General features: G+C 43.7%; 1 protein-coding gene across 1 annotated transcript in view; it reads left to right on the top strand.

Annotated features, from left to right (window-relative positions):
- The window catches only part of PDE4DIP (phosphodiesterase 4D interacting protein), a gene marked incomplete in the record, with an annotated part of 236,640 nt that overhangs the window by 158,680 nt on the left and 51,858 nt on the right, over window positions 1-26,102 (top strand). The window contains 13 exon segments of the mRNA XM_015824438.1: window positions 1-78; window positions 2,913-3,071; window positions 9,147-9,260; window positions 12,456-12,593; window positions 13,274-13,441; window positions 13,817-14,011; window positions 17,409-17,552; window positions 18,173-18,254; window positions 18,336-18,427; window positions 19,307-19,423; window positions 22,494-22,631; window positions 23,037-23,149; window positions 23,405-23,526. Coding sequence (XP_015679924.1) covers window positions 1-78; window positions 2,913-3,071; window positions 9,147-9,260; window positions 12,456-12,593; window positions 13,274-13,441; window positions 13,817-14,011; window positions 17,409-17,552; window positions 18,173-18,254; window positions 18,336-18,427; window positions 19,307-19,423; window positions 22,494-22,631; window positions 23,037-23,149; window positions 23,405-23,526 — 1,660 coding nt within the window.

Genomic DNA, 26,102 nt, shown 5'->3' with positions numbered 1-26,102 from the left:
AAAAGGACCAGCCACTTTCTAGAGACAGCGTTGCAAGAAGAACAACTACAAAAAGAAGCAGCTTGGAGACATAATAAGGTATGCTTTTTGAATAATTGGTTTAGCAATAAAGGTGAAAGATACCTTTTCTGAATCATCTATATCACAATCAGAGGAGAGAAACATGAACCATATTGTCAGTGCATAATCCTCCCAGTTAGAGAAAGGAAAAGAAAGGAGTCCCTGCAGATTTTACTCCTCTGTTTGTTGCCGACTATAGGGGACAACGCTCATTTCCGTTCTGAAGCCATGAGCCACCGCTGTCCAAAAACATTTCTGAACTGGACACAGTATTCTAAATACGGTCTCACCAGTGCACTGTAAAGCAGTACTATCATTTCTCATTGCCATGGTACTATCCCTCTGTTGATGCAGCCTAGGACTGCATTGGCTTTTTTGGCAGCTGCAATACACTGCTGGCTCATACTTAAGTGGTGGACTACTAGGACACCTAGATCTCTCTCACAGTTGCTACTGTTGACCTAGGTACTGCCTGTTCTATACTTGTGTATTTGGTTTTTTCTGTTTAAGGACCTTGGTTTTCTCTCCACTGAACTGCATAGGGACCAGTGTTCAAGTCTGTCAAGGTCCTTCTGGATATTGAGTCTATCTTCCAAAGTGTTAGCAATTCCACCCAGTTTGATGATAAGCAATGAGTTCCACTTCTATTGGGGTATCCTATTGAACTGCTGAGTATGATTGGTCAGCCAATTGCTAATCCATCTGGTGGTGGTTCTGACCATCCCATATTATTCTATCTTACAAAGAAGTAGGTTGTGGTCTACTTTGTCAAAAACCTTGCTGAAGTCCAAGTATACTATCTAGCACAGCATTTCGCTAATCCACTAATTTAGTTATTTTATCAAAAAAAGGCAATAACATTTGTTTGGCATGATCTGTTTATAACAATTCCACACTGGTTTCTAGTAATCACCTTCTTTGTCTCTCAGGTGCTCACAAATCCTCATTTGATTAACTTTTCCAGGATCCCTGGATCCATTTTTCTCCTTTGTTTGTAGATTGGAAGCACATTAACTCTTTTCTAGTCCTCTGTTATTTCTCCTGTGTTACATGAGCCTTAAAAGATTATATTCATTGGCAAATTACATCTGCCAGCTACTTACCCTGGATGTAAACTATCTGACCCAGATGTTTTGTACTTATCGAGGGTGGATAGGTGTTCTCTTATTAATTCCTTGTCTATTTTGTCTTATGTACCTGTTTTATCTCCCTCAGTATTGCTTTGGATAGGTTGGGCTATTTCTTCTTTTTGCATAAAAACAGATGCAAAGAAAGAATTAAGCAGTTCTGCTTTCTCCCTGCTGCCTGTTACTTTCTTACCATTTACTTCTATTAGTGGACCAATAGTTTCCTTGACTTTCTTCTTGTTTCTTACATATTGAAAGAAACATTATTATTATTGGCAATAGTTTTAGCTGATTCTGGACCTTAGCTTTTCTGACCTTGCAGATTCAGACTATTTATTGGTATTCTGTTTTAGTTGTGTGTACCTCTTTTATATTTAACCTTTTTCCTTTAATTTTTCAGACAGCATGTTATGCAACCATAATGGTCTCGTCTGATGTTTTTGTCTGTGATATTGTTTTTGCTTGGACCTTCATTATCTCATTTTTCAGGACTTCCCAAGCATCTTGAAATGTTCTTCCTTTTAGGATATCCATCCATGCAATCCTTCCTAATCTCTTTCTCAGCTTGTTGTATCAGCTCTCTGAAAGACTAAAACAGAGTTCACCAACTTTCTGGCTTTGCGGACCAGTGGGAGGGGGAGGGGATGGTTCCACATGAACAGCCAGCAAGCAAATGCACAGCTCCATTTGGGCGAGTGGCGGGTATACCGCCTGCCGTTCACGCAAATGGAGCATGCTCACACATGCTTATTCACTGCTTGAGTAAGTGGGGATGCGTGCATGTGCTTGCCCGCCGCTTCTGTGGCCCGGTTGCAAAAGCTCATGGCCCAGTAATGGGCTGGTGCCCGGGGTTGGGATCCATGGTCCAAAACATTAGTCTGACTTGATTTAGTTACATATAGTTGCATGATGGTGAAATAGTCATTCTCCCCTAAAGTTCCTATAACTTCTACTCCCTCAATAATCTTATCCCTATTAGTAAGAATTAACTCCAGTATAGCTATTCCTTTAGTTCCCTCCTCTGTCTTTTATATATCAAAGTTGTCAGCTAGGCACGTCAGAAACCTAGTTAGGAATTTAATTAGGAATCAAAGTTGTCAGCTAGGCATATCATAAGATCATGGTTAAAAAAAGGCATTGTTAGCGCATGTAGTAGGTACAGAGTAGTAAAGGCCCAACAAATCTTTAGGAGAAGATAAAATGACATGACTTTCAGAACACTACCTTAAACCAGTATGAGAAATTTTATCTTCAGGAGATGGCAAGGCAGTCTACATTTATGAAAACATTTTACCACATCAAAATGTGTTTCAATGCTCAGGTCATTTATTCAGCTATATTCAACTTAGCCATGTTGTTTAAATTATTGGTTGAAACTAATATTATCCAATGGGTTTGGGGCATTTCTGACTTTCAATGATAATTTTAATTTATCCTGAAAAAAGGCTACTGTGTGTATGATGTGTGCAAGTTTGAATTCCTTTCCAGGAAAATAATTTCTCTTCTAACTAGAAAAAGAAAAAGGCAAGTAGTATAATTTTCTGTTTCTCCCTTATTTTGATTTAAATATTTCTGTTTCATTTTGGGCTGTAATTAAATGTATCAGCCCCTAAACTTAACTCAATTTTTCTGTTATTTGTCATGTGGATTTTCTTTTCCTAATTTGCGTCAAAGGATTTTCTTTTCCTAATTTGCTTCAAAGCTAATGGGACTTGTTTCTTTTAGGAATTCTTTGCTACTCTTCAGCAGTTAAAAACAAATCTACAGAACAAGAACATGCAATGTTATACTTTAGAAAAGGGAACATTGTTGAGGCTGCACAGACAAGACCAGAAAATTAAGGATTTGACATACAGTCTAGCTTGCAAAGAACAGCTTCTACAGGTAAGGATCAGACAGGGATGGGTTTTTAAAGCCATCCTAGGAGCTTAGAGTGGCAGGAGAGAAGATGTGAAAAAAAGTTTGAATAATTAAAAACTATAATCAATAAATGCCCAAGAGCTTTTTTTGTGGATCCTATTCTATTGAACTTGAAGAATAGCCTCCTAAATCACTTTTTTTTGTTTGCTAGAAGGTAAGATCTTTCCAGCCATATACATAGTATGTACTCTGCCTCTGTATCAGGTACTGGAATATGATAAATGGCAATATCAGTTCTAAAAAAAGAATTGAGCTTCAGAGTTCAGTTACAGACTGGCAAATACAGACTGGCTTTTTACCTTATTTACAAATTATAATTAGAGACAGGAATAATATGTTAATATCCAATTACTGTCATATTCCAGCTGAAAAACCCAACTAAGAAAAACACCAGAGGCATTATGAACTCCAATATTAACTTTATTAGGTATGATCAATCCAGCAAAGTAGAATGAAAGCTACTAACTCTGAAGCAATGTCGGGAAACAGATAATTAAAAGAGTAAAACCCTCCCGTTGGATTAAGTACTGCAACTTTCCCTTGTGGATTCTAGAATTGAGGATCTGCTTGACCTCATAGTGTGTTTTCCCTTCCACCACTATTGGGGTGGGGGCTGCTTCCCCTACTGGTCTCATTGTGGATCCCCTGTGTGGTTTCAGTAAGCTGCAATGGAACACTGGTGCACTTTACCTACCGTGTTTCCTCGAAAATAAGACTTGGTCTTTTTTTTTTTTTTGCCTCCAAAAGAGGCACCAGGTCTTATCTTCAGGGATGTCTTTTATACTCACCTCCAGCACCGACAGCCTCGCCCAACCAGTCCACTTCTTCTGTGGTCGAAGGAGCAGCTTCATTCTACACCTGCATTCTGGCCTGTATTTTGTAGTCAGGTCTTTCCAGAAGGCCTCTGCAGCTGAGTACCAAGCTGTGGATTCAATCCATAGTTTGGTTCTCAGCTGTAGAGGTCTTGCAGAACCGAGCTATGGATTGAATCCATAGCTCGATTCTCGGCTGCAGTGGCCTTCTTGGAAAGGCCTCTGACTGAGAAATGCAGGCCTGGCTGCAGAAGATGCCGCAGAAGAAGTGGGTCGTCAAGGAGAGGCCTGGCTGCAAGGTACTTGGGTGTGGAGCGCATGGGGCAGCTCCACACCCCCCATCCCCGCCCTAGCTTGATTTTTAGGTGTATGCCCTGCCCCCAAACTAGGGCTTATTTTGGGGTAGGGCTTATATTAGGCCCACCCCCCAAAACCAAGCTAGGGCTTATTTTGGGGATAGGCCTTACTTTCAGGGAAGCATGGGTAATAGCCTCGATAGTTTTAATTCTACTATTACTGGGTTTATGTTTTAATTCTACAGTCACTGTGTTTATGATTTTTACGATAGCGAAAGGACCTATGAACCTTGTCCCTAACTTCTTGCAACTTTGTCCCAACTTAAGATACTTGGTAGACAAGTATACTTTATCTCCTACACGGAATGTCTCCTGTGGAGCTCATTTCTTATCTCCTTATTTTTTCTGGCTTTTGGCTGCCTTATTCAAAGTTTTCTTCACATCGCTCCAAACCCTTTGGAAAGAACCCACCCAGTCACTTAAGGTGGTGTTGTGGGCACTCTGGAATGGGCACGAACTCCACCCCTGTGGCTAGAGTGGCTTAAATAGAGTGAAACCAGTAATACTGTGCACTGCATTGTTATACGCCACTTCTGCAAACAGCAAACGCTCTGACCAGTTTGCTGATATTTGACATAGCAATGCAGGTACTATTGACTATTACGTTAGCTCATTCTGCAGATCCATTCATACTTTTTTATGGTCAGTCCACACTTCAAAGGGAGCTTTGCTTCCCTCCAGGAATTGCCTCTAATTTAGTAGTGCCCACTGCACCTCAAAAGCCTCTTTCTCCCACATCGCCCATCTCTATTCCATTTTGTTTAGTTTGCGAAATGTGTACATGCACGGCTGTAAGTTCTCTTCCCCATTGCGCTGGAGGAGGACAGCTCCCACAGCCACGGTGCTGGCATCTTCTTGGATCATGAAAGGTTCTTCAGGGTTTGGGTGGTTTAGCATGGGTTCAGCAGCGAATAGCCCCTTCAATTTTTTGAATGTCACTTGGCACTCCAGAGTCCAGTTCAGGCACTGATTTGGCCAGGGCTTCTCCCCCCCCTTTTTCCAGTTTTCAACAACTCAGTGATTGGTAAGGCGATTGTAGCGAAATAGGGGATGAATTGCCAGTAAAAATTTGCAAATCCCAGGAAACTCTGCAACTGCTTGCAGGTGCAAGGAGCCTGCCTTTCCAAGATGGACTTCATCTTCCCCGGGTCCATCTCTGTCCTCTCTCATGACACATGATAACCCAAGTAATCCAATCTGGATTTGTGAAACTTGCACTTTGACAGCTTGGCATACAGCTTAGCGCCCAATAACTTTTTTAATACTTGTCATACGAGTTTCACGTGCTCATTCATGGTCTCAGTATAAATGAGGATATCGTCAAGATACACTAAAACCCCCTTATAAAGATGTTCATGCAGCACCTCATTTATGAGTTGCGTGAATACTTCAGGTGCTCCTTATAGTCCAAATGGCATAACTTTGAATTGGTAGCTACCAAGGGGGCAGTTGAAGGCTGTCTTCCGCTCATCACCTTCCTTAATCCTCACTCAGTAGTACATCTCCCTCAGGTCCAATTTCGTAAAGACTTTTCCTTTGGCTAAATGGCCTAGTATATCCTTCATAAGAGGGAGAGGGTACATGTTCTCCAGCATACGCTGTTGATCCCACGAAAATCAATGCATAATCTCAACAACCCATCTTTCTTTTCTTTAAATAGTACTGGGGCCGCCATTCAGGATTTTGCTGCCTGGATAAATCCCCTTGCTAATTTTTTTTCAATATATAGTACTCTCTCAGCTCCTTCATCTCCCTCTGAGTCATGAAGTACATCTTTGGCTTAGGAAGTTTTGCCCTGATCATGATCTTGATAGCACAGTCCCTGGGGCGGTGAGAGGACAGGACGTCTCACTCTTTCTCACTAAACACCTCTATCAGGTCTTGATACTCCCTCAGGATGGATTGCTGCTCCTCCCGCTCCTCCGATGCTCCCTTGCTGCGATCGGGGGTTTTCCTTGTCTCCCTTCCTTTTTGGGCTGCTTGTTTCCTTTGTCAGGGGAGCTCAGGGCCTGCTTCCTCATAATCATTCACCTTGAGGCTTTCTCCCAATAAATCCAGGCCCCCCACTTGCCTAACTGAGCCAGGCCCAGGATCATGTCCTCTGCCATCTTTGGGGCAACCATAAAACAAATAGTCTCTTGGTGGTCTCCCAACCTAGTTGCACCAGCTCCATCACATGGGAAGCAGCCTTGCCTCCTATCAGCATGCCATCAACCTGTTCAAACTTCACATGTTTCTTGAGCTTCCTCACATGTAGTCCTAGCCTGTGCACTGCGGCTTGACTAATTAGACAACGGGAACAGCCAGAGTCTACGAGGGCCTTAACCATCCCCCTCACCCCCGAGTGGGATGCCTTGATGTGTACCCTAACGTCAAGGTGGTTGACAGATGCATTCACCATCGGGTCCTCTTCTCCCTCGTTCTCATCGTCGTAAAGGGTCATCAGCAGCCCCTCTTCAGTCGGAATTCCATCCCCTTTGTACTCTGGAGGGGAGATCTCAATGACATGGGTTGCTGCTCGTGATTTCTCCTTCCCTTTCTTTGGTGGCTTCTTTGGCTTTGAGGGGTTCAGAGCCGCGGAAGCCATCTGAGGGGTCAGTGCTGGGCACATTGCTGCTCTGTGTCCCTGGTCGGACAGCCCTGCAGGCACCAGGGATGCTGCCACTGGCTGTTTTTTCCCCAACGTGTTCCTCTTCTGGTTCTAGTTCGATTGCGGTCCGAAGCTCCCGCAATCCTTGTACACCGCCAGGTCTAGCTCTACCCTGGTGACTAGCTGGTACCAGTCACTAAACCAATTTGGGATCTCTTGGGCCAGGCATATGTGAAATAGGACACAGCTCAGCCCTTATCAGAAATATTGGGTCAAGAGCTGCTCTGGGCAGTGCCTCAGCCTCCCTGCAATCCTCCTGAAGTCTCGAATACATTCAGTCACAGGTATACTCCCCTGCTTGATTTTCTGAACCTTTACTGTCACCCACTGGATCTGTGCGGGGTCCCCAAATTGGTCTCTGAGGCCACCGAGAAATGTGTCTGGGTCTGCTAGCTCAGGAGCGCCTTCACCATGGAGAATTGTCACCCATTCCGCCACCTTCTCTTTGAGCTTGACCACTACGACATCTACCCTCGTCCTTGTTGTCAGGGTAATCTTCTCCATGTCGGTCAAGGTGGATCCAGACTTGATTGAGGAAGAACACCAATTTCTCAGGGTTCCTGTCAAATGTTGCCCTCAGCAGTGGGGGCAGAGATGGCCTTGGTGCTGGCTCGGGTCTTGGCATCCAGCCCTCACCATATGGGTACATCCACGGGCAAATTCCATACTTAGGACCCAGTGGTGGTTGCCAGTCTGTTCTCTCAGATTGAGTAGCAGGTGCCAGCGGCGGACTGCAGGCTCTCTGCCCCGGACTGGGACTAGGCTGGGGAGATGGCCCTGGCTGTGGGCTGACAGCTCTCCCAGCCACCGCAGCTGCTGCTCCTGCCGAGTGCTGGGGCGAAAGAGTTGTTCCTATTGCCAGAAGTGGGGCCGAACTCCTTCGGGGTCTAGGATCCAGCCGTGGGACTGGCTCTTTTCCACGAACTTCTAGGCTGCTAAACTTCTGCTTCAGTTGCTTCACTGACTGGCTGCCGCATCTTGGCAAGTAGCGCTCCTTGGGGGCTGTACATTCCGAGGTCTCTCGCTCCCATTACTCCGGCTCTCTGCCCCATTCGGACTGAGGGCAGTACAATGAGAATTCGGCTTCAGTGTTTCTCCGTAACTCCTCTCACCACTTTTCCAACTCGGGCCGGTTGAATGTCACTGCTCCACCTGTCCATTCCAGGGCCAGGGTCGGCTCTTCACATTCAACTCACTCCTTAGGACGTGTCAAGGCCAGTAGCGTCACAATGCTGCTTTTGGCCCCAGCCAGAATCCCACTGGTCAATCCCGACCTGGTTCCAGCCAGCTTCTCCGTTTCAGGTATCTTCGCCTGAGTCTTCACCACCCCTCTGGAGGCTTTCAGAAGGGTGTAGGGGCTCAGGACCTCTTAATTTAGGAAATTTTGGAGAGTTAGCTTAGTGTCATATTCCAGCTGAAAAGCCCAACTAAGAAAAACACCAGAGGCATTGTGAACTCCAATGTTAACCTTATTAGGCATGATCAACCCGGCAAGGTAGAATGAAACCTACTAACTCTGAAGCAGTGTCAGGAAACAGATTATTAATGGAGTAAAACTTTCTCTCCCCTCTCTGATGGTTCAGATCACATTGTCCAATAAATCTTCCAGCAATTGTTATGAGAAGAAACTTTGGTCTGTCAAAACCTTCTCTCAACAGTTTTGGCTCTCACGCTGACAGGGAACACCTGTGAATCCCAAACTCTTCCTTCCCCCTTTCCCATAACTGTTGGCAAACTAGCAGCACTACAGTGGTCCTAAAGGCAGTAGGGTTCATAGCTTGACAATTACTCTATTAGGGTAATTAATCTAAAATGGAAGTTTGAAGTACTCTAAAATATATTCTGCAAAACTGGGGGAAATGGGAAGAACTGAATTTTCCATTGTATTTTAACAAGTATAGCGAAACATAAAATTATTTGTTTTATGTGTATGCATCTTTTCAAAATGGAAATTCCCTAATTTTCCACAGAAATATGTAAAACTAGTAAAACAATTCAGTCAATTACAAATTGAAACTGTTAACAGTAAAAATAATCACTGTTTTTTTTATACTTTATAGAGAAAATACAAATTTTGTATTACATCTTGGGGAAAATGTATTAGACCCTGAACAGGCTATAGGGAAGTCACTAGATACTCCTGGTTCTTTCTAATAGAAAAAAAATGTATACATTTTCATATAGATTATTGATTATTCTGATATGTCTTCTGTTTTCCTAGGAATCTAAGGATCTCTTTGCGTATTATCAGGATTTGGACAAAAATTCTACAATAGCTGATAAAATGGTACAGAAATTGCAGCAACTAATTAAAGACAAAGATGCTGCCCTGGAGGTACTTGCAGAAACTTCTAGGAAAATCTCTTGATTGTTAATTTTTGTTTAAGTTTGGGATAGACTTTGAGGCAGTGTACTCCTTTCCTTTCTATGTGTGATACCGGACTGCCTCCATTCAAATCCTAAGAAAGAAAATCCCCAGCTCCATTGATTTAGAGAAGAGGTATTTTTACTAGAAAGAACTGATAGCAGCGAAAGCAGGCAAGATCTGAAGCAAAACTGCACACAAGTTACACATAGCAAATCATCCCAAATCCCTCCCCCCAGGGTCCAGCACAAAGAGTCCAATCAACAGCCAGTAAGATGTTATGGGAAACAGCTCCTCTGCAGATGTTTCTTCCCTCTGGAGTCTCAGGAGAGTTGGCCTTGGAGAAGTGTAAACTAACTCACTCAGTGGTGCCATAGCTCATAAGTAAAAACCTCCCTTCCAATTCCTAGGAGTCAGCACTCTTCCCGCCCCAAATACCTAAGCCCATCCCTCCCTGTTTCCATGGCAGCCCATAGTAAGCAAGCCTCGAAAAACCACTGGAGATCCGGCTGACATTCAGCCCTCCTTCAACAGGGGCTTTAGCCCTACAAAAGAAAAACAATTCAAAATACAAAAATAGCATGGGAAATACAGTGTAACCAACATCAGTTAAATATTAGGGAACATAATTTTTACTTGGGCTTGTCCAGATAATTTCTGTGAAACATTTGAAGGAACCTAGGGGCTCGAACATTTTGAGCATCCACCCATTCAGACTGCAGAGAAGGGAAATGCTTCCAAGCCACTAAGTATTGTATTTTCCCTTTAAGTTTCCTGGCATCTAAGATTTCTTTGATTTCAAAATGTTGTTCCCCTTCTATAAGAATAGGTGTTGGAGGAGTTGGCTGAGCAGGGCGAAGAGGAGACATAATTCTAGACTTAAGCAAACTGCAATGAAACACAGGATAGATTCGTTTAAGACTTTTTGGTAGATCCAGTTGCACAGTAACTGGGTTGACTATTTTAACAATGGTGAATAGACCCACATATTTTGGCCCCAGTTTCTTTGATTTTTGGGTAGTCTGTAAATACTTAGTGGACAAATACACTCTATCACCCACTTTAAATTCTTTTGATTTAGCTCTCTTTTTATCAGCTTGTTTCTTGTGGGCTTGATGCACATCTTTGAATGCTTTACATGTCACTGGCCAGGTATTTTGAAGTTGCTCGATCCACTCCACCAAGGAGTAAGTCATGCTTCTCCTGGCGCAGTTCTGACATTGGAACAAAATCCTGGCCAGAAGCTATCTTGAAAGAGGTAAATCAGGTGCTACTGTGACCTGAATTATTATAAGCTATCTCTCTTCTCCCGGAACAATACTGAGGCCGCCACTCTAGATATAGCCAGCTGGATTCTGGAATTTTTTCCTCTCCCTTTTGGTGCTCCTGCACAGCAGCCACCAATTCCCTTGCCACCTTGATTCTTTTGACTTCAGGAGGTGGGTCCTTTCCCCTCCTTCCGTTGGTTGAGGCTAGATTTTTAGGAGCCCCCTCCTCCAATTCACATGAGGGTTCCACTTGTGGAGCCACATCAGTCCAAGCAGAGGGGCCTCTCCATCCCAGGTGCCACTATAAAACTCAGTCTCTTTGTGGCTCCCCATTCTCATTTCCACATGCTCAGTCACAAAATGGGCTACCCCCGCCACCGGCCCATCCAGTTGGCAAAAGGCTATAGGCACCCTCAGCCTTCTCAGTCTCAATTTTTCTATCATCTCTGGGCTGACCACACATCTGGTGCACCCTGTGTCCAAGGGTCAACATCCTTCCCTGGGTGCCCGAGGAGGACACCACTAATATCAGGATTACATGCTGACTTGCTAGGGGGTCATTGTCAGAGTCAATATCACTCTCCTCCGGAGGGGTCAGAGTTCCCAGTTCCTCCTGGCCATCATCATTGCGGGCCTATTGGGTGGTCATCTGGGCGAGGGTTTCCCTGACCCTCTGATTCTTGATCACCTCCTACAGCAGATAACAATGTGTGGCTCAGCATGAGGTCTTCGTGGTCTGAGTCAGACAGAGGAACTTTGTCTCACTCCCCTTCTCTCCTGTCCGCTCTGCGGGGTCTTCAGTGCCCTCTGGGTAAAAGTCACCCCCAGTGGATGGTCTTCAGGGTCCTCCGGCCGCCCTCTGCCCAGCGACCATCTGGCTCAGATAGGTTCCTCATCAAGCTCCAGCTCCTCCAGCCACTCCGCTTCATCTCGAATGTGGCGCAACCTCAGAGGAGTCACTCCCATACTCCAGTCTTTTCCTGATTGCTCCTGTGAGTGGACATTGGGTGCTCGGCCCCCACAGTAGACTACAGTCTCGAAGTTGGCCGGTAAACCAGATCTTGCCTAATGTCAAGATTGCCTCTGTTCAAATCCTAAGAAAGAAAATCCTCAACTCCACTGATTTAGGGAAGAGGTACTTTTACTAAGAAAGAACTGATAGCAGGGAAAGCACGCAGGATCCGAGGCAAAACCATGTGCAAGTTACACATAGCAAAACATCCCAAATCCCTCCCCCCAGAGCCCAGCACAAAGAGTCCAATCAACGTCCAGTAAGATGTTATGGGAAACAGGTCCTCCACAGGTGTTTCTTGCCTCCGGAGTCTCAGTAGAGTTGGCCTTGGAGAAGTGTAAACTAACTCACTCAGTAGTGCCATAGCTCATGAGTAAAAACCTCCCTTCCAATTCCCAGGAGACACACTCACACACCAACCCTTTTCCCACCACAAATACCTAAACCCTCCTCCCCATTTCAATGGCAGCTGATAGCAGCAAGCCTCGAAAATCCACTGGAGATCCGGCTGACAATGTCAACTTATTTTTTTTAATTAAGTGAGTTTTGTTTTTCTCTAATTTAGAAATATGTAAGTCAGATTCAAAATGGAAAAAGTACTGCTGGGTATGCACATGTTTACTGCACCTGCCAATGCTGCCTTAAGGAAACTGCAGCTTGAATGCTAGCTGCTTGATCCCAAGAAAATACATATTTGCAACCTTCTCATGTCAGTGTTCCCTTAAGCTAAATACATATTTTCCTTGAGCTGCACTGCTATTATGGAAACCCAAGAAAAAATAAAGCTTATTTAAGTTGCAGTTGCAGCAAGACCCCCCGTCTGAGTATTTAACTTTTTGCCTCTTGTTATTCATGCAATACTTTCGGGGGGGGATTCTGTTATAGCAAGCAATAGGGGAGAAGTTCTCTGCACTTGAAGATAAAGAACAGGAAATGAACCAGCTTTATTTGTCCATAAAAGAACAAAATCGTGATCTGAAAGGTCTACACCAAGTTATTTCCGGCAACAAAGCTACTATCCAGGTAAATTGCTACCATAAGGATAGTTGCTCTGGTTACATTACAGGCCATAGTTTTTTAACAATTAGTGACATTGAAACTAAAATGCAATTGTTTTTGGCAACCATGGCTTGAAGGTGAATCAAAGAAGTTCACACCTAATATTTAATTTTTAGATTGGTTTTATATAGGTAAGTTAGCAGGCCAATGGTTTATCTATCCTGGCATGCCTATCCTGACTGTGACATTTTGTAAGATCTCAATACTACATAAAATTCCTTTTTTTACTATATATAAATTATCTTTGGACAACCATTTGTCTGAAAGGGCATAGGATTGGACTAGAAAACCTCCAAGGTCCCTTCCAACTCTGTTATTCTGTTTCTGATCTAAGATTGAATAAAACTTGGTAAGTTAGGGAAGACAATCTAGCGTTCCTAATTATTTTGGACTGAAGTGCCATGAATGCCAGCCAATGTAGCGGTTGGGGATTGCAGAAGTTGCAATCCAAAATAGCTGGAGGCATTAAATTCCCTTCTTCTACTGTAAGAAATAGAATTTCAGCTTGGGTGGGTGGAGCATGTTTGCTTCATGGATAATTTATCTTTTATCCTAATATGATTGGCTTTAAAACTGTAAAAAAGGGTTGGAATTAATACTGATTTGTCTTATCTTGAGCTATTTCTTGTTCTTGTTGTTCACAGTGTCTAGAGAGCTTGCTGAAAGCCAAGGACCTGGAACTGGAGAAGCTGTTAGCAGCAAACCAGAATTTGCAATGGCTGATCAAGAATATAGAAGCAAAATCTCAGAAGTGGCAATCTGAACAAGAAGGATTTATCCAGAAGCTTCATGACAGAAACAAAGAAGTAGAGGTAAGACTTGTGGTTCAGCTTGTTAGGAAAGAAGCTGAAGAGACAGGAATCAACAATTCAAGACTTGAGAGAACAATTATGTCATTTTAAGATTTAGAGCACAGTGGCTGGGATGCATAAGACATACTATCCCATTTTCTTAAGTAGTTTTTTGCAATGGTGCAAAACCAATGGTGCATATGGCTTAGGCATTTTGCTATCTTTATTGAGTATGCTGCTGATGGAACATTGCTATTAATGTTTTCCAGTTAGGGCAGGAACAAAGCTGTAGGGTAGGAGTGTCAAACTGGCAGCCCACCCCAGTTCCGCAAAGGTAAAAAAGTCATGTAGGGGATAGAAGGCTGATCTTCTCCAGGCTTATCTTTCTTGTCTTAGACCCTTTCAGCAACACTGCTCTGCAATCTGGAGCCTGGACAAAGGGACATCGTGGAAGCCCTGCACCTTCACCTTCAGCAAAAAGATCAGATCATAAAAGAATTCCTAAGGGACAAGAGCCGGCAAGTTGTAGACCCAGTGGTTGAGCTTGAGGAGTTACTTCAAGCATGGAATACTAGAGAACAGCAAAGTTATGTAAGTGGGACACTGTGAGTGAAAAAATCAGTCTGATCATAGAATCACAGAAGGAAAGGGTGAAAGGAAACTTACAGATCATCTAGTTCAGCGGTTCTCAACCTGTGGGTCGCGACCCCTTTTGGGGTCGATCGACCATTTCATAGGGGTTGCCAAAGTCCTGGAGTTTTTCCTCATAGAATCCTTATGAAACGCAGTCCAACATTTTTTTTTTGTTTTTTTCCCCTTTTCCATGAGCTGTGCTACTCCCTCTTATTCTATTGGCTTTTGAAAGCCAATAGAATAGACTCTATTCAAGAGAGTCTATTCTATTGGCGTTCGAAAGCCAATAGATTGGGTTTCGAACGCCAATAGAATAGACTCTCTTGAATAGAGTCTAATTCTATTGGCTTTCAAAAGCCAATAGGAATTGTCCAGGCTGTCTCTGCCCTGCTGAGCCCGCCAAAAGTCCTAGTCGGCAAACGTTGCTGCAAGTTGTCTGCAGCTAAGGCGAGCTTTCTGGAAGTTTCCAACCCTCCCTGCTGAGCAACTATTAAATGTAAGTAAAAGAGGGCCAGGGGTGGGAGGGCCGCCCAGGAGCGCCTGGGCCTGCCTGCCGCCGCACCGAACGGGCGGTGGCCAAGGTAAGACTAGCGGGGCAACGGTGGGCGCTGGGAGGGTAGCTGGCGTACGTGGGGCCTGGCCTTCCGCCCGTTTTCTGCTCCACCCCAAATTCGCCTCCCTTCCACTCTCCTTACAGCTTACGCAGCCATCTATGGCCTTAATCTCGCTTTCAACACCCCCTAAAATTCTTCATTCAGGCAGGCTTCCAGAATTCGGCTGGCAGGATGCAGGTAACCCCTCCCCCTGTCCTGCCGCCTCCCATGGCGCCGCGCCGCTCCGCGTCCCATGCCTCCGTGTCTCAAGCCTCCGTGGCACAGAACTGCTGGCGTTCTCTCTCCCTCTCAAAGATCCTTAAAAGTTATGCTTGGGTGGAAGACTTTTTCTTTTACAGATGGGGCGGGTGGGCCCGACATTCATGGGCAGGCAGGACCCCGCCCACCGAGCCGCCGCCTCCCCATCGCCCTCCACGCCAGCCGGCTCCGTCGCCAGACCTCCCAGCTGACGGGCGCAGGAGTTCGGCGCTGCGGCGGCCTCCCCTTTGCCCTCCGCACCGGCCAAAGCGTCAGCTGGCGACCCCCAGACCTGCGCCCGTCAGCTGGGAGGTCCGGCGACAGAGCCGGCTGGCGTGGAGGGCGGTGGGGAGGTGACAGCTCGGCGGGTGTGGTCCTGCCTGCCCGCGAATGTCGGGCCCACCCACTCCATCTGTAAAAGAAAAAGTCTTCCGCCCAAGCATAACTTTTAAGGATTTTAAGGATCTTTTAGAGGGAGAGATTTTAAGGATCTTTGAGAGGGAGAGAGAAATAGAGAGAGGAAAGAGAAAAATAGGAAAGAGGGAAAGAGAGAGGAAAGAGGGAGAGAGCGAGGAAAGAGAAGAAAGAGGAAAGAGAAAGAGAGGAAAGATAATTTGGGGGTCGACCAGAAGGGAACCGGGTCTGATAAGGATGAAAGTTGTTCCCCCTCGCTGCTGCTGCTGGCTGAGCTGCGGCGCCGAGCCGATCCCCACGCCTCCTGGTTGCCCGGCCGCCCTCCGCACCGTGCCGGAGCCTCCCCCTTGCCGCCCGGCCCGCCTCCCTCGCCAGCGGAGGGCATCTGTGTGTGTCTCCAGACCTTACTGGACTACCATCCCCAGCAGCCCTAAAAAGCACTGTGGAAGAGTGGGGAATGCTGGGAGTTGCAGTTCATCACCATCTGGAAAAACATGACTTTCCAAAGATCAATCCATCCTTCCTTCCTTCCTTCTCCTTCCCTTCCCTTTCAATCTCTCCTTCCTTCCTTCCTTCCTTCCTTCCTTCCTTCCTTCCTTCCTTCCTTCCTTCCTTCCTTCCTTCCTTCCTTCCTTTCTTTCCCCCTCAATCTCCTTGCTTCTCCATCTCATTCCTTTCCCCTTCAATCTTCCTTCCTTCCTTCCATCTCCATCTCCATCTCCATCCCTTCCCCTTCAATCTCTCTCTCCTTCCTTCCTTCCCCCTTCAAACTCCTTCCTTCTCCATCTCCTTCCTTTCCCCTTCAATCTTCCTCCCTTCTCTCCACCTCCATCCCTTCCCCTTCAATCTCTCCTTCCTTCCTTCCTTCCTTCCTTCCTTCCTTCCTTCCTTCCTTCCTTCCCCCTTCAATCTCCTTCCTTCTCCATCTCCTTCCTTTCCCCTTCAATCTTCCTTCCTTCCTTCCCCTTCCCTCCTTCCCAACATTTTTGAGCAAGGAAGAGTAAGCTTCTCCAGCGAGCATTGCTATATTGTTTTTGTGATTAATCACTATGCTTTAATTATGTTCAATTCATGAACATAAATGAAAATACACCCTGCATATCAGATATTTACATTACGATTCATAACAGTAGCAAAATTACAGTTATGAAGTAGCAACGAAAATAATTTTATGGTTGGGGGTCACCACAACATGAGGAACTGTATTAAGGGGTCGCGGCATTAGAAAGGTTGAGAACCACTGATCTAGTTTACTTCCTGCCTAGTACTACATCTTCCTCTATAGATGGCCATCCAGCCATATTTATATTCTTGTTTGGATCTTAAGAAAACTTATTCATTGGTTGAGGAGCCAGATACAATAAAATCACAATGAAACTAAGAATCTTGTTCTTAATGAAATTTCACCATTATCCTATTCCTGGAATATTCAGCAGAGGTATCCCAAGTAGCCTTCCGGTGGAATGTCCACAGATCCATAGTCTGGCTATCATTCTAAAAATCTGTTCTTGCTAAATGGGAATTTGATGTTATTTTATTTACTTTTTATAAAAATGCTTTTTTATGAACTGAAGATTAGTAAAAAAAAAAAAAAAAAACTTGAGAAACAAGGGCTATCAGATATTGCTTTTCTTCTTTCCATCTGCCTGAATGAAGAAGGTGGTAAATGCCGTGATAGTGTATTTTCATCATCTCTCAAGAAAGATGCCGTGACTAAAGTACCCATTCTAAATAAATTCTTTTATGTTGCTGATTTGATCATGAGGCATAAGTTCAGGGTCTTTTCTGTAATGAAATCAAAACATATATTAAAATAAATATATTCGGCCTTTTTGCTTCTCTTATTTTTTCTAAGTGTTCAAAATTTTGTTTTTGACTGCTGATTTTTGGTTTCCTAATAATTTTAATTTTTCTTTTAAATTAGTGATGCTCAAAAATATTTGTACATTTTTCTGTAAAATTGGGAATAAATTGTATTTGTCTGGTCAATAAGTATAGATATGTATGTAAATATAATATTGAACATTTTTATTGTGTGATTCATTTATTAATGCTTGCCTTTCTCTCTCCTGGCTTTGTTGTATAATTAGATATATTCCAAGAAGATTGCACAGGTTCTTCTAGAGAAGAATTCTGAGCTGCTAATCCTGAATCAGCAACTGATTAGCCAAATTCTTCATCAGAAGATGGAGTCTTCTATTGTTCAGTTTGTACAACAAGAGGGCTCTACTGAAGTAAGAGTATTTGGGTTTATGAGACAGTACAGTTAGGCAGATGAATATCAGGCAAGCCACAGATGGCAAGAGGCAAGAGCAGTAGTTTTGTTATGAACTGAAAGGAAAGAGTGGCAAGGGCTAAACAAATGGTATTTTAAAATAGAATTCTGCATCTAAGCAAAGGTTTTGAGTAACTATTCAACATTGTTGCTCTTCAGAATTTATGTAGAATTGGTGATTTGCATAGTAATAGGTCCATCTTTGAAAAGGGGGAAATGCTATGTAGGTCTGTCATCTTCAATCAATAAAGGAAACCTTTCTAGAATAGGCTAATAAGTGGTTGGGTTATGGACAGTTGAAACAGTACATTAATTATTTGGAAATGGCATGAGCTTATTAAGAATAAAGTATACAAAATCAACTTTACAGTAGTCCTGTATGTCAGTTCATTCAGTGATTGTTCAAAGTTACAATTAGGCTGAAAAAAATGGGCTTACAATTAGTTCTTGATGTTAGCAGGACCCCTGTGGTCAAGTGATCAAAATTTGGCCAGCCCACAGTTAACAGCTGTGCCCCCTGCTTGTGCCAATCACTTGTCTTTAGTAAAATAAGTATGCACATTTTATTTTTATTCTAAGGCACCAAGGCAAGAAGATTTTAGCATGAACATCCCAGCCATGATTTCTAACAGAGATAGCAGTAAACCCAGGAGGGATAAAGGTTGGTCCATAAACAATTTCTGAATAGTCTGATCCATCTGTTATATACTATTTGTCTAAGATTCCTTTACTTTCTCTTCAGATGATTTGCAAACAACTGCTAGACTTGAGAGGGAACTTACTAAAGCAAAAGAGAAACTTGAATTGTTGACACAAAAAGAAAGAGAAAGCACGGTAAGTTTGAGGAATCCTGAAATATCTACAGACCACTTTTAACACATAAAACAATTTACTAGTTGTACAGGTAATCCTAAGATATGACTGTAACTACAGTTGTCCCCTACAGTCACAAGTGGTGATGGCTGCTAAAAGACATGGTATCACTTAACGGCACCCACATCCTGCTCTCGCTGATGCAACCGTTAAAGGAATACATGGGTCATTAAGCAAAGTACAGGTGTCTTAGGTGGTATTGGGAGGCCCAGTGCAGGCCACCTGCAACTTACAGAGGTGCTGCAGCATGAGCCCAGGGAGGCCAGGGAAAGAAGCCCAGCAGCACAATAAAAAGCCTCCTTGCCAAAGAAGCACTAAACACCTCGGAAGGTTCCACAGTGGGGCATGAAACAGCCAGCCCCCCTGAGTGTTGTGGGGGTGGAGGGGTCTGCTTCTCACCCTCAAGTATGAATGACCTTGGGGGCATTGTGGTGGCTATACATTTGAAACTGGGTCAGCTTTCAACTTTATTGGGTTCCATACTTCTAGGAAGTGACTTTATTCCATAGTTTGGTTTTAATTTTCCGTAGTCATAAATTGTTTTGTTTTTTATGGAGCACTTTTTCCCAGCCATTCTCCTCCTTTTATGAGACCCATAGAACAATGGAATTTGCAGCTCAATTTTTAGCTTGGTTAAAATAGTGTTTAATGCCTAACACCTATTCTTCTAATCAAAGGAAGATTGTTCTGGACTATTAGATCCTATTAGACCATAGGATCCAAAATTCCATTATAGAAAAGATCATTGTACCAAATGGTTGGTCTGTCACTATCAAGGGATTTTGAGATTTTTGGGTACAAAATTGTCTTCATTTTTTTTCTCCCATCTCAACCCCTTAGGTGAAACTCTCTGCTCTTCAGTCTGTGGTGGCTTCCCAAGAGGAGGAGCTGCAAGTTCAATCCTCTGATATTGAATCTCTTACTAGAAGTACCCAGATCAAAGAAGAACTAATTAAGGTTAGTTGAATGTTTATGAAGATTCTCAGTCATCCAGGTCATAGTTGTCCCAAAGGTGCTGTTTCAGGAGGCAACTGGACTTTCTTGTTTTTCTTTGAAGATGTTTCACTTCTCATCCAAGAAGCTTATTCAGCTCTGACTGGATGGTGGGAAATGAAAGGATTTATCATCCTTGCAGACAGCAGTTCATTTGCTTTCTTTTAGAGCAGCGGTTCTCAACCTGTGGGTTGCGACCCTTTTGGGGGTCGCACGAGCCTTTCACGGGTTGCCTAAGACCATCGGAAAACACATATTTCCGATGGTCTTAGGCAGGGCTTGTCAACCGCCTTCTCTTTACCCCCCCGCGGCGGCGCCTCCCTCTCCCACTCCGCTCCACCTCACTTGTTTGTGGAAAATATGCTGCTTGGCGGCAGTCTGCACGAACTCTACCAAATGTGCCCTGCAGGGGGTGCATGAAGAGCGCAGGCGCAGAGCAAGGCCCCGCCCTCCCCAGGGACTCATTGTGCAGCAACCGGATTGACTTCTTCTCGTGCACACAGGTCAGCGAAGGGGAGGCCGCTGCAGCAACCAACTCCTGCACCCGTCAGCTGGTGACCCCCGAACTTGTGCTTGTCAGCCAGGAGGTCTGGCGACAGCCGCCGGTCTCCTTTGCCACCCCGCCTGTCCTCCCCCGCCCGTTCATGTCGAGCCCACCGGGGCTTGACAGGGAGAGAGGGAGGGAAGGAGGAAGGGACTCCTCCTCCTCTCCTAAGGTTCAAAGCACGATCGGCTTCCCAAGGGCACCACAATCCTCACGAAAGCGGGGGGGGGGGGGAGAAGCAAAGGGGGCGAGAAAGCTTGCGGCAGGCTCAAAGGAGCACCTATCAGCATTGGTGACGAGAAATTCCCCACAAGCCCAGGGAAGGGGTAGAGAAAAGGAGCCCCCTTTGGGAGGAAACTGCCACCTTCTTCTCCTTGGCTTTGCGCTCTTCTGTTCCTCGGCAGCCTGGCTGCCAAGCCTCTGCTGGCTGGAACTTCCTTTCTTTCCCTCCCTCTTGGTCTCTTCCTCCTTCCCTGCCTCTCCCATTGTCCCTTCCTTCCTTCCTTCCTTCCTTCCTTTTTTTCCTTCACCTCCCTCTTTGTCCCTCCTTCCCTCCCTCTCTCCCCTTGGCCCTTCCGTCCTTCCTTCCTTCCCTCTTGTCCAGGATCGGGGCGAGCCTCTACAGCTGATCCACACTTCCTCTGAGCAGCCCAGAAGCAGATCAGCTGTAGCAGCTGTCCTGCGCTCCTGCCCAGCAAACTTGCTCGAGCTTTGCTGGAAAACATGTTGCTTGCTAATTTAGCAGAAGCGCGAATCAGCTGTAGCCCGGGGCTGATCCTGGCGCTTCTGCTAACTTAGCAAGCGGCATATTTTCCTGCGAAGCTGAGCAAGTGAGCTGGGCGGAGCGCTCCTCTGCCTGTGCACAGGCAGGTTTGGCATGTCGCCATGGCCACCTTCAGCAAAGTCGCCAGCCACGCTGGCAGCCTGTCCCCCTCCCCTTGTCCCTTCCTGGGCACAGAGGGGAAGAGAAAGGAAGGGACGAAGAGGGAGGGAAGTAAGGGACAATGAGAGAGGGAAGGAAGGAAGGAACAATGGGAGGGAGGGAAGGAAGGAAGGGACAAAGAGGGAAGGAAGGAAGGAAGGAAGGAAGGAAGGAAGGAAGGAAGGAAGGAAGGGACAATGGGAGAGGGAGGGAAGGAGGAAGAGACTAAGAAGGAGGNGGAAGGAAAGAAGGAAGGAAGGGACAATGGGAGAGAGGGAGAGAAGGAGGAAGAGACTAAGAAGGAGGGGAAGGAAAGGAAGGAAAGAAGGAAGGGACAATGGGAAAGAGGGAGGGAAGGAGGAAGAGACTAAGGGAGGTGAAGGAAAGGAAGGAAAGAAGGAAGGAAGGGACAATGGGAGAGAGGGAGAGAAGGAGGAAGAGACTAAGAAGGAGGTGAAGGAAAGGAAGGAAGGAAAGAAGGAAGGGACAATGGGAAAGAGGGAGGGAAGGAGGAAGAGACTAAGGGAGGTGAAGGAAAGGAAGGAAAGAAGGAAGGAAGGGACAAGGGGAGAGAAAGGGAGGGAAGGAAGGCTGGCACCCACCCCAGTCCCATCCCAGAGACCCACAGATTCACCCCCACAGGCACTCTGCAACCTCAGTGATCAGCTGGCCACGCCCCCTGGCAATTGATCACGTGACCCTGGGACACTGAACGTCATAAGTATGAATCAGTTGTCAAGCATCCAAATGTAAATCACATGACCCTGGGGATGCTGCAACAATCATAAGTGTGAAAAATGATCATAATTCGCTTTTTCAGTGCTGTTGTAACTTCAAACAGTCACTAAGCGAATTGTTGTAAGTCAAGGACTACCTATACTTTACCATTTTTTCCTTTTTTTTTTTTTTGGTCAAGTTTTTGATACCACCACCCCCCGGCCAGCTGGATGGGGGGTTGGGGGTCACCACAACATGAGGAACTGTATTAAAGGGTCGCGGCATTAGGAAGGTTGAGAACCACTGTTTTAGAGAATCATTGAGGCCTTTACCTGTGTCCTCAGGGTCACCTGAGTTATGCAAATGTGTGTGGAGCCTTCTTGGCTGCAGGATGTTTTCTGCCCTGTATCTTTTCACTGTTGAAGACAGGCGCAGACTGCTGGGGATGAGTCTAGGTTAGATTGCTTACAAAAATATTTTCAGGTTTGTCTTTCTGCAGATTTTACGGTGTTTGTAATAGTGAGCAAATTGTATTGATTTCCTGTTTCTTTGCCTTTGTTCCAGAAAGTAGAAAGTTTACATTTTTAATACCAATATATTATATATAGTTATAAGCAGTAGGATGTTTAATATAAAACAGACCTTTTTGTTTTGTCTTTAATCCCAGACCTGTGCTAGTTTTTTAATTTGAAAGCTTCTTTTTTGAAAATTAATTATATCATTCAAGTTTTGAGCAATGTTGTTTTCCTCTGTCAAGATGCAAGTTCTATAACACCAAGTTGCTTTCTTTAATTCTCCAGGAAACATTCTTGTTCTTTAATTCTCCAGGAAACATTCTTGTTCTTTTTCAGGACTTGCAGATGCAATTGATTGACCCTGAAGAAATACCAGCAATTGAACGACTTACTCAAGAAGTTTTGATGCTTCAGGAAAAGGTAGCAAAAATGAAATCACAGGGACAGGAAGCCATAGGAAACAAGAGGCAGCAGGTATGATTTAAAAGGTGTCATATAATGAATTCAAGCTATCATGACTTAAGCTTTTGTCCTGCTTTTGTTCAAAGGAAATGGGATTCTGTAAATTGTGTTATTTTTATTTTTATGGTATTGCTGAGATACATTGAGAGGAAGTTTGGTATAGCAGTTAAAGCATCAGGCTAGACATTATGAGTGTTTCCTATTTTAAGCATAAAGTGAGCTGGATGACTCTGGGCCAGTCCCTCTCTCTCATTCCCAGGAGGAAAACAATGGTAAACCACTTTAAAAACCTGACAAGAAAACTGCAGTGACTAGTCCAGGCAGTCACCAGAACCAATAGGGAACTTGTAGTAAGCTTAAATATAAGCAATAAAATCAACATTTATTGCCAATTGAAGTGGACTCCTCATGTTGCAGTTACTGGTGATGTTGGAGGGCGTAATAGCAGAGAAGAAGAAGCTGAATGAAACTCTGAAAGTAGAAAAGCAACTCTATTGCAGTTTGGTGAAGTGTCATGCTCATCCTGACAGGTGAGGAAAATAATTTATTATCCTTTTCTAGTTGCAAAAAAAGATTGGAATATGTTTTCCTATTACTCACTGCATATCTAAAAAAGATTGTTGTTCACAGTGCTGGATAGGATTGGGGAGCTTCCACTCTTTTCTTCCTGTCAGTATAGTAGTGATGTTATTGTTACAATTTGTAGGATTCATATTGTGTTCAGAACAAGTTGGTACATTTTGTCCTAATCTCCTTGCTTTTGTGCGTGGTCTCACCAACTCCAGACAAGAACAGATCCTTCAACTAGAACTAGAAAAGATCCAGGCACTCAGTGGACAGCTAGAAGAGGTCCTTGGAAGAAGCCAGGAGCGCCTGAGCAGACTGGAATCATTGGACATCATAGGAGGTGGGGAACAGGAGCATGTGACAATCCTGCCCAAGCATGCCTGCTGAGCTCTGGCCTTCCCACTGCCCTGACGCAGAACAGAAGCTGAACTAACAGAGCAAGCTTGTGTTGACACTAAGGGGGTTGATTAGTACTTGCTGGAAATGGCATTTTTTTACAAGCTATTGTAAAATGGACATCATTCACATTCCTGTCAGGGGAATGTAAATACATTTCAGTTTCTTATTCCTTTCTAATTGCACCCACTTTCTTTCTTCCCTCCTTTCAATTTGGCTAAATAAAGATTATTTCTATCCCCATTTGGTGTTTTGTTATGTGCATACATTATAGAGATGTGGAGAGTAGGAATAAGTTTTTTTATTTGCTGCATTTGTTTGATTTTTTTTATTCTCCCCATGTTTTTGTGTAAAAAATTCTTAAAAGTCTAGAATCAGCATAATCTTATTTTAGTTCATCTTAAAATTATGTTGAGAGTATTGTGAAGAAATCACACACAAATTTGGCCTCAGCAGAAACAGAATATTTCATGTTTTTAGTTGTATTTTGTGCAAACTTGCACAGGAATAATATATTTTTATTTTATTGGTTCTCCTTGCATAAAGTGGAAGTTTTGGTTTTTCTTGCCAGAAAAAAGTCTCCTCTCAAATGTTAAAGTTCTTGAGGTTGCCTAAGTTGGTGTGGCTCCATATTCATCCCAACCGCTTTCTAGGGTTGCCAGGTCTGCTTCCAAAAAATAGCAGACAAGCGGGGGGGGGGTTTAAGTAGTAAAAAAAAGTAGACTGTACGTACCATTTCATCATAAAGCTTTTGAATAAAAAAAATGTCCACTATTTTGTGAAAAAAAATAGTGAACATAATGTGAAAAAAGTGGACTGTCCACTCAAATAGTGGACACCTGGCAACCCTACCGCTTTCAGAATTTTTCTGTTAGGTTAAGATAAATTTGATTTTTTTCGTGTTGATTTACATAATCTTCCCTTTCTTCCTAAAGTCCCTAATGTAAAAAAATATATATTATCATTGAAATTTTAAATGATAGTACAGATTCTATGTTGTATTATATTCAGGTAGTACAGGTTTAATGTTGATAACTTATGTTGGAAAGGAATCCTATCATACATACGTATCTTCTCTAGGAAACAATAAGGAAAGTAACCACCAAAATCATTTGAAATTCCTCATAATTTTGAATATTGTTACATACAAGTTTCAAAATCACATTAGTGTTTCAACATTTTGTTTTGAATGAGAGCATTCTTCAGTCATGTATTAGCTTATATTAGATTATGTTTTTTAAAAATATGTTATTTCACATGAAACGTATTTGCTACTGAATATCATTAAAACTTTGTATATGTTCTGGTATATAAAGGGTGTCAGAGTAAACATCAAAGTTTGCTCCCTGTTTCATTCACTTCATAAACATCCAACAAGTGATGTGTCAGTATAATTATTACCCCCTCCCTCATTCATTCAATCAATTCAAGTAAAGGAATATTAGGATCAGAAAGATATTCATTAAATCATCAGGATTGATTTAGTCCAGCTGATATAAATCTCTTTTCCTTCACAAATTTTAGAATACTGAAGTCTGATGACAAGAAAAATATGCAAGGACAATCAATAAACTACCATCATTTTCCCCAGGTATATGAAATTGTTATGTGCTTCTGGCTACTTTCCTTTGTGACCAGAGGCAAGCTCGCCTGACCAATGACCAGCCAAGACACAGTAAAGGCCTTTTGTTTCATTTATTGCAATAAGCAGGGAGAGAAGCTATCAAAACTTGGTTCTCTCTAAAGTTCCAACCCAAAATATTCTCTTCGTTCCCCATGTAACCCCTATGAGGTTACACTCTTCCCGACTGCCTCCTACATATTTCCTGCTATATACTAAAGCATACATCACATGTACATTAAAATTAGGAGATACTTTTATGCAAGGTAGTAGTATCAAGTTTTTGGCTGTGCGGCTGATGAGCAGGTTAGCTTGTGAGACACTGGGGAAACAGCAGTGTCTGCATTTTCTGTGTCATGAGAAGAGGTTTCGGACAGGAAGGATGTGCAGAAATGGTGAGGATGGCATAAAAGATTATTGGAGGTTCACTTCTTTCTATCCAGACATAGCATATAAGCTGCTTGACCAGGGTCTGCAGTATTGTCTTGGATGCTACATATCCTCTCCACGACCAATTTTGTTTCTTACCTTCTGGGAGGAGGCTTTGCAGCATCTGAAGCAGAACAAATAGATTCTGTAATAGTTTATACCATATAGTATCAACCTTGTTAACTTTCAGCACTCTTTTTTCCATTATGTATTCTAAATTGTCTGTACATATATATACAGATATACAGTAAGTAAATATAATTGTATAAAAACACCAAGCTTTCGTCGGACTCCTTCCGACTTCGTCAGGGTTACGTGCCAGTCCATGAGAGAGTCTCTTTTATACGCCATCCATCATCTGCGCCCGGCTTCTGGACCTCGTCACCGGTCCCAGGCGATTGGGCTGTGCCTTAATTATAGTCCTTACACCGGTAGTTAACTTTCTCCTGCCTCCCCTGCCTGCGTGCGTG

Source organism: Protobothrops mucrosquamatus, unplaced genomic scaffold (genome assembly GCF_001527695.2).
Source record: "Protobothrops mucrosquamatus isolate PMUCROS unplaced genomic scaffold, P.Mucros_1.0 scaffold_190, whole genome shotgun sequence".
Taxonomy (NCBI): domain Eukaryota; kingdom Metazoa; phylum Chordata; class Lepidosauria; order Squamata; family Viperidae; genus Protobothrops; species Protobothrops mucrosquamatus.
Note: the sequence above shows the minus strand (reverse complement) of the source record. Positions and strands in the feature narration are given on the sequence as shown.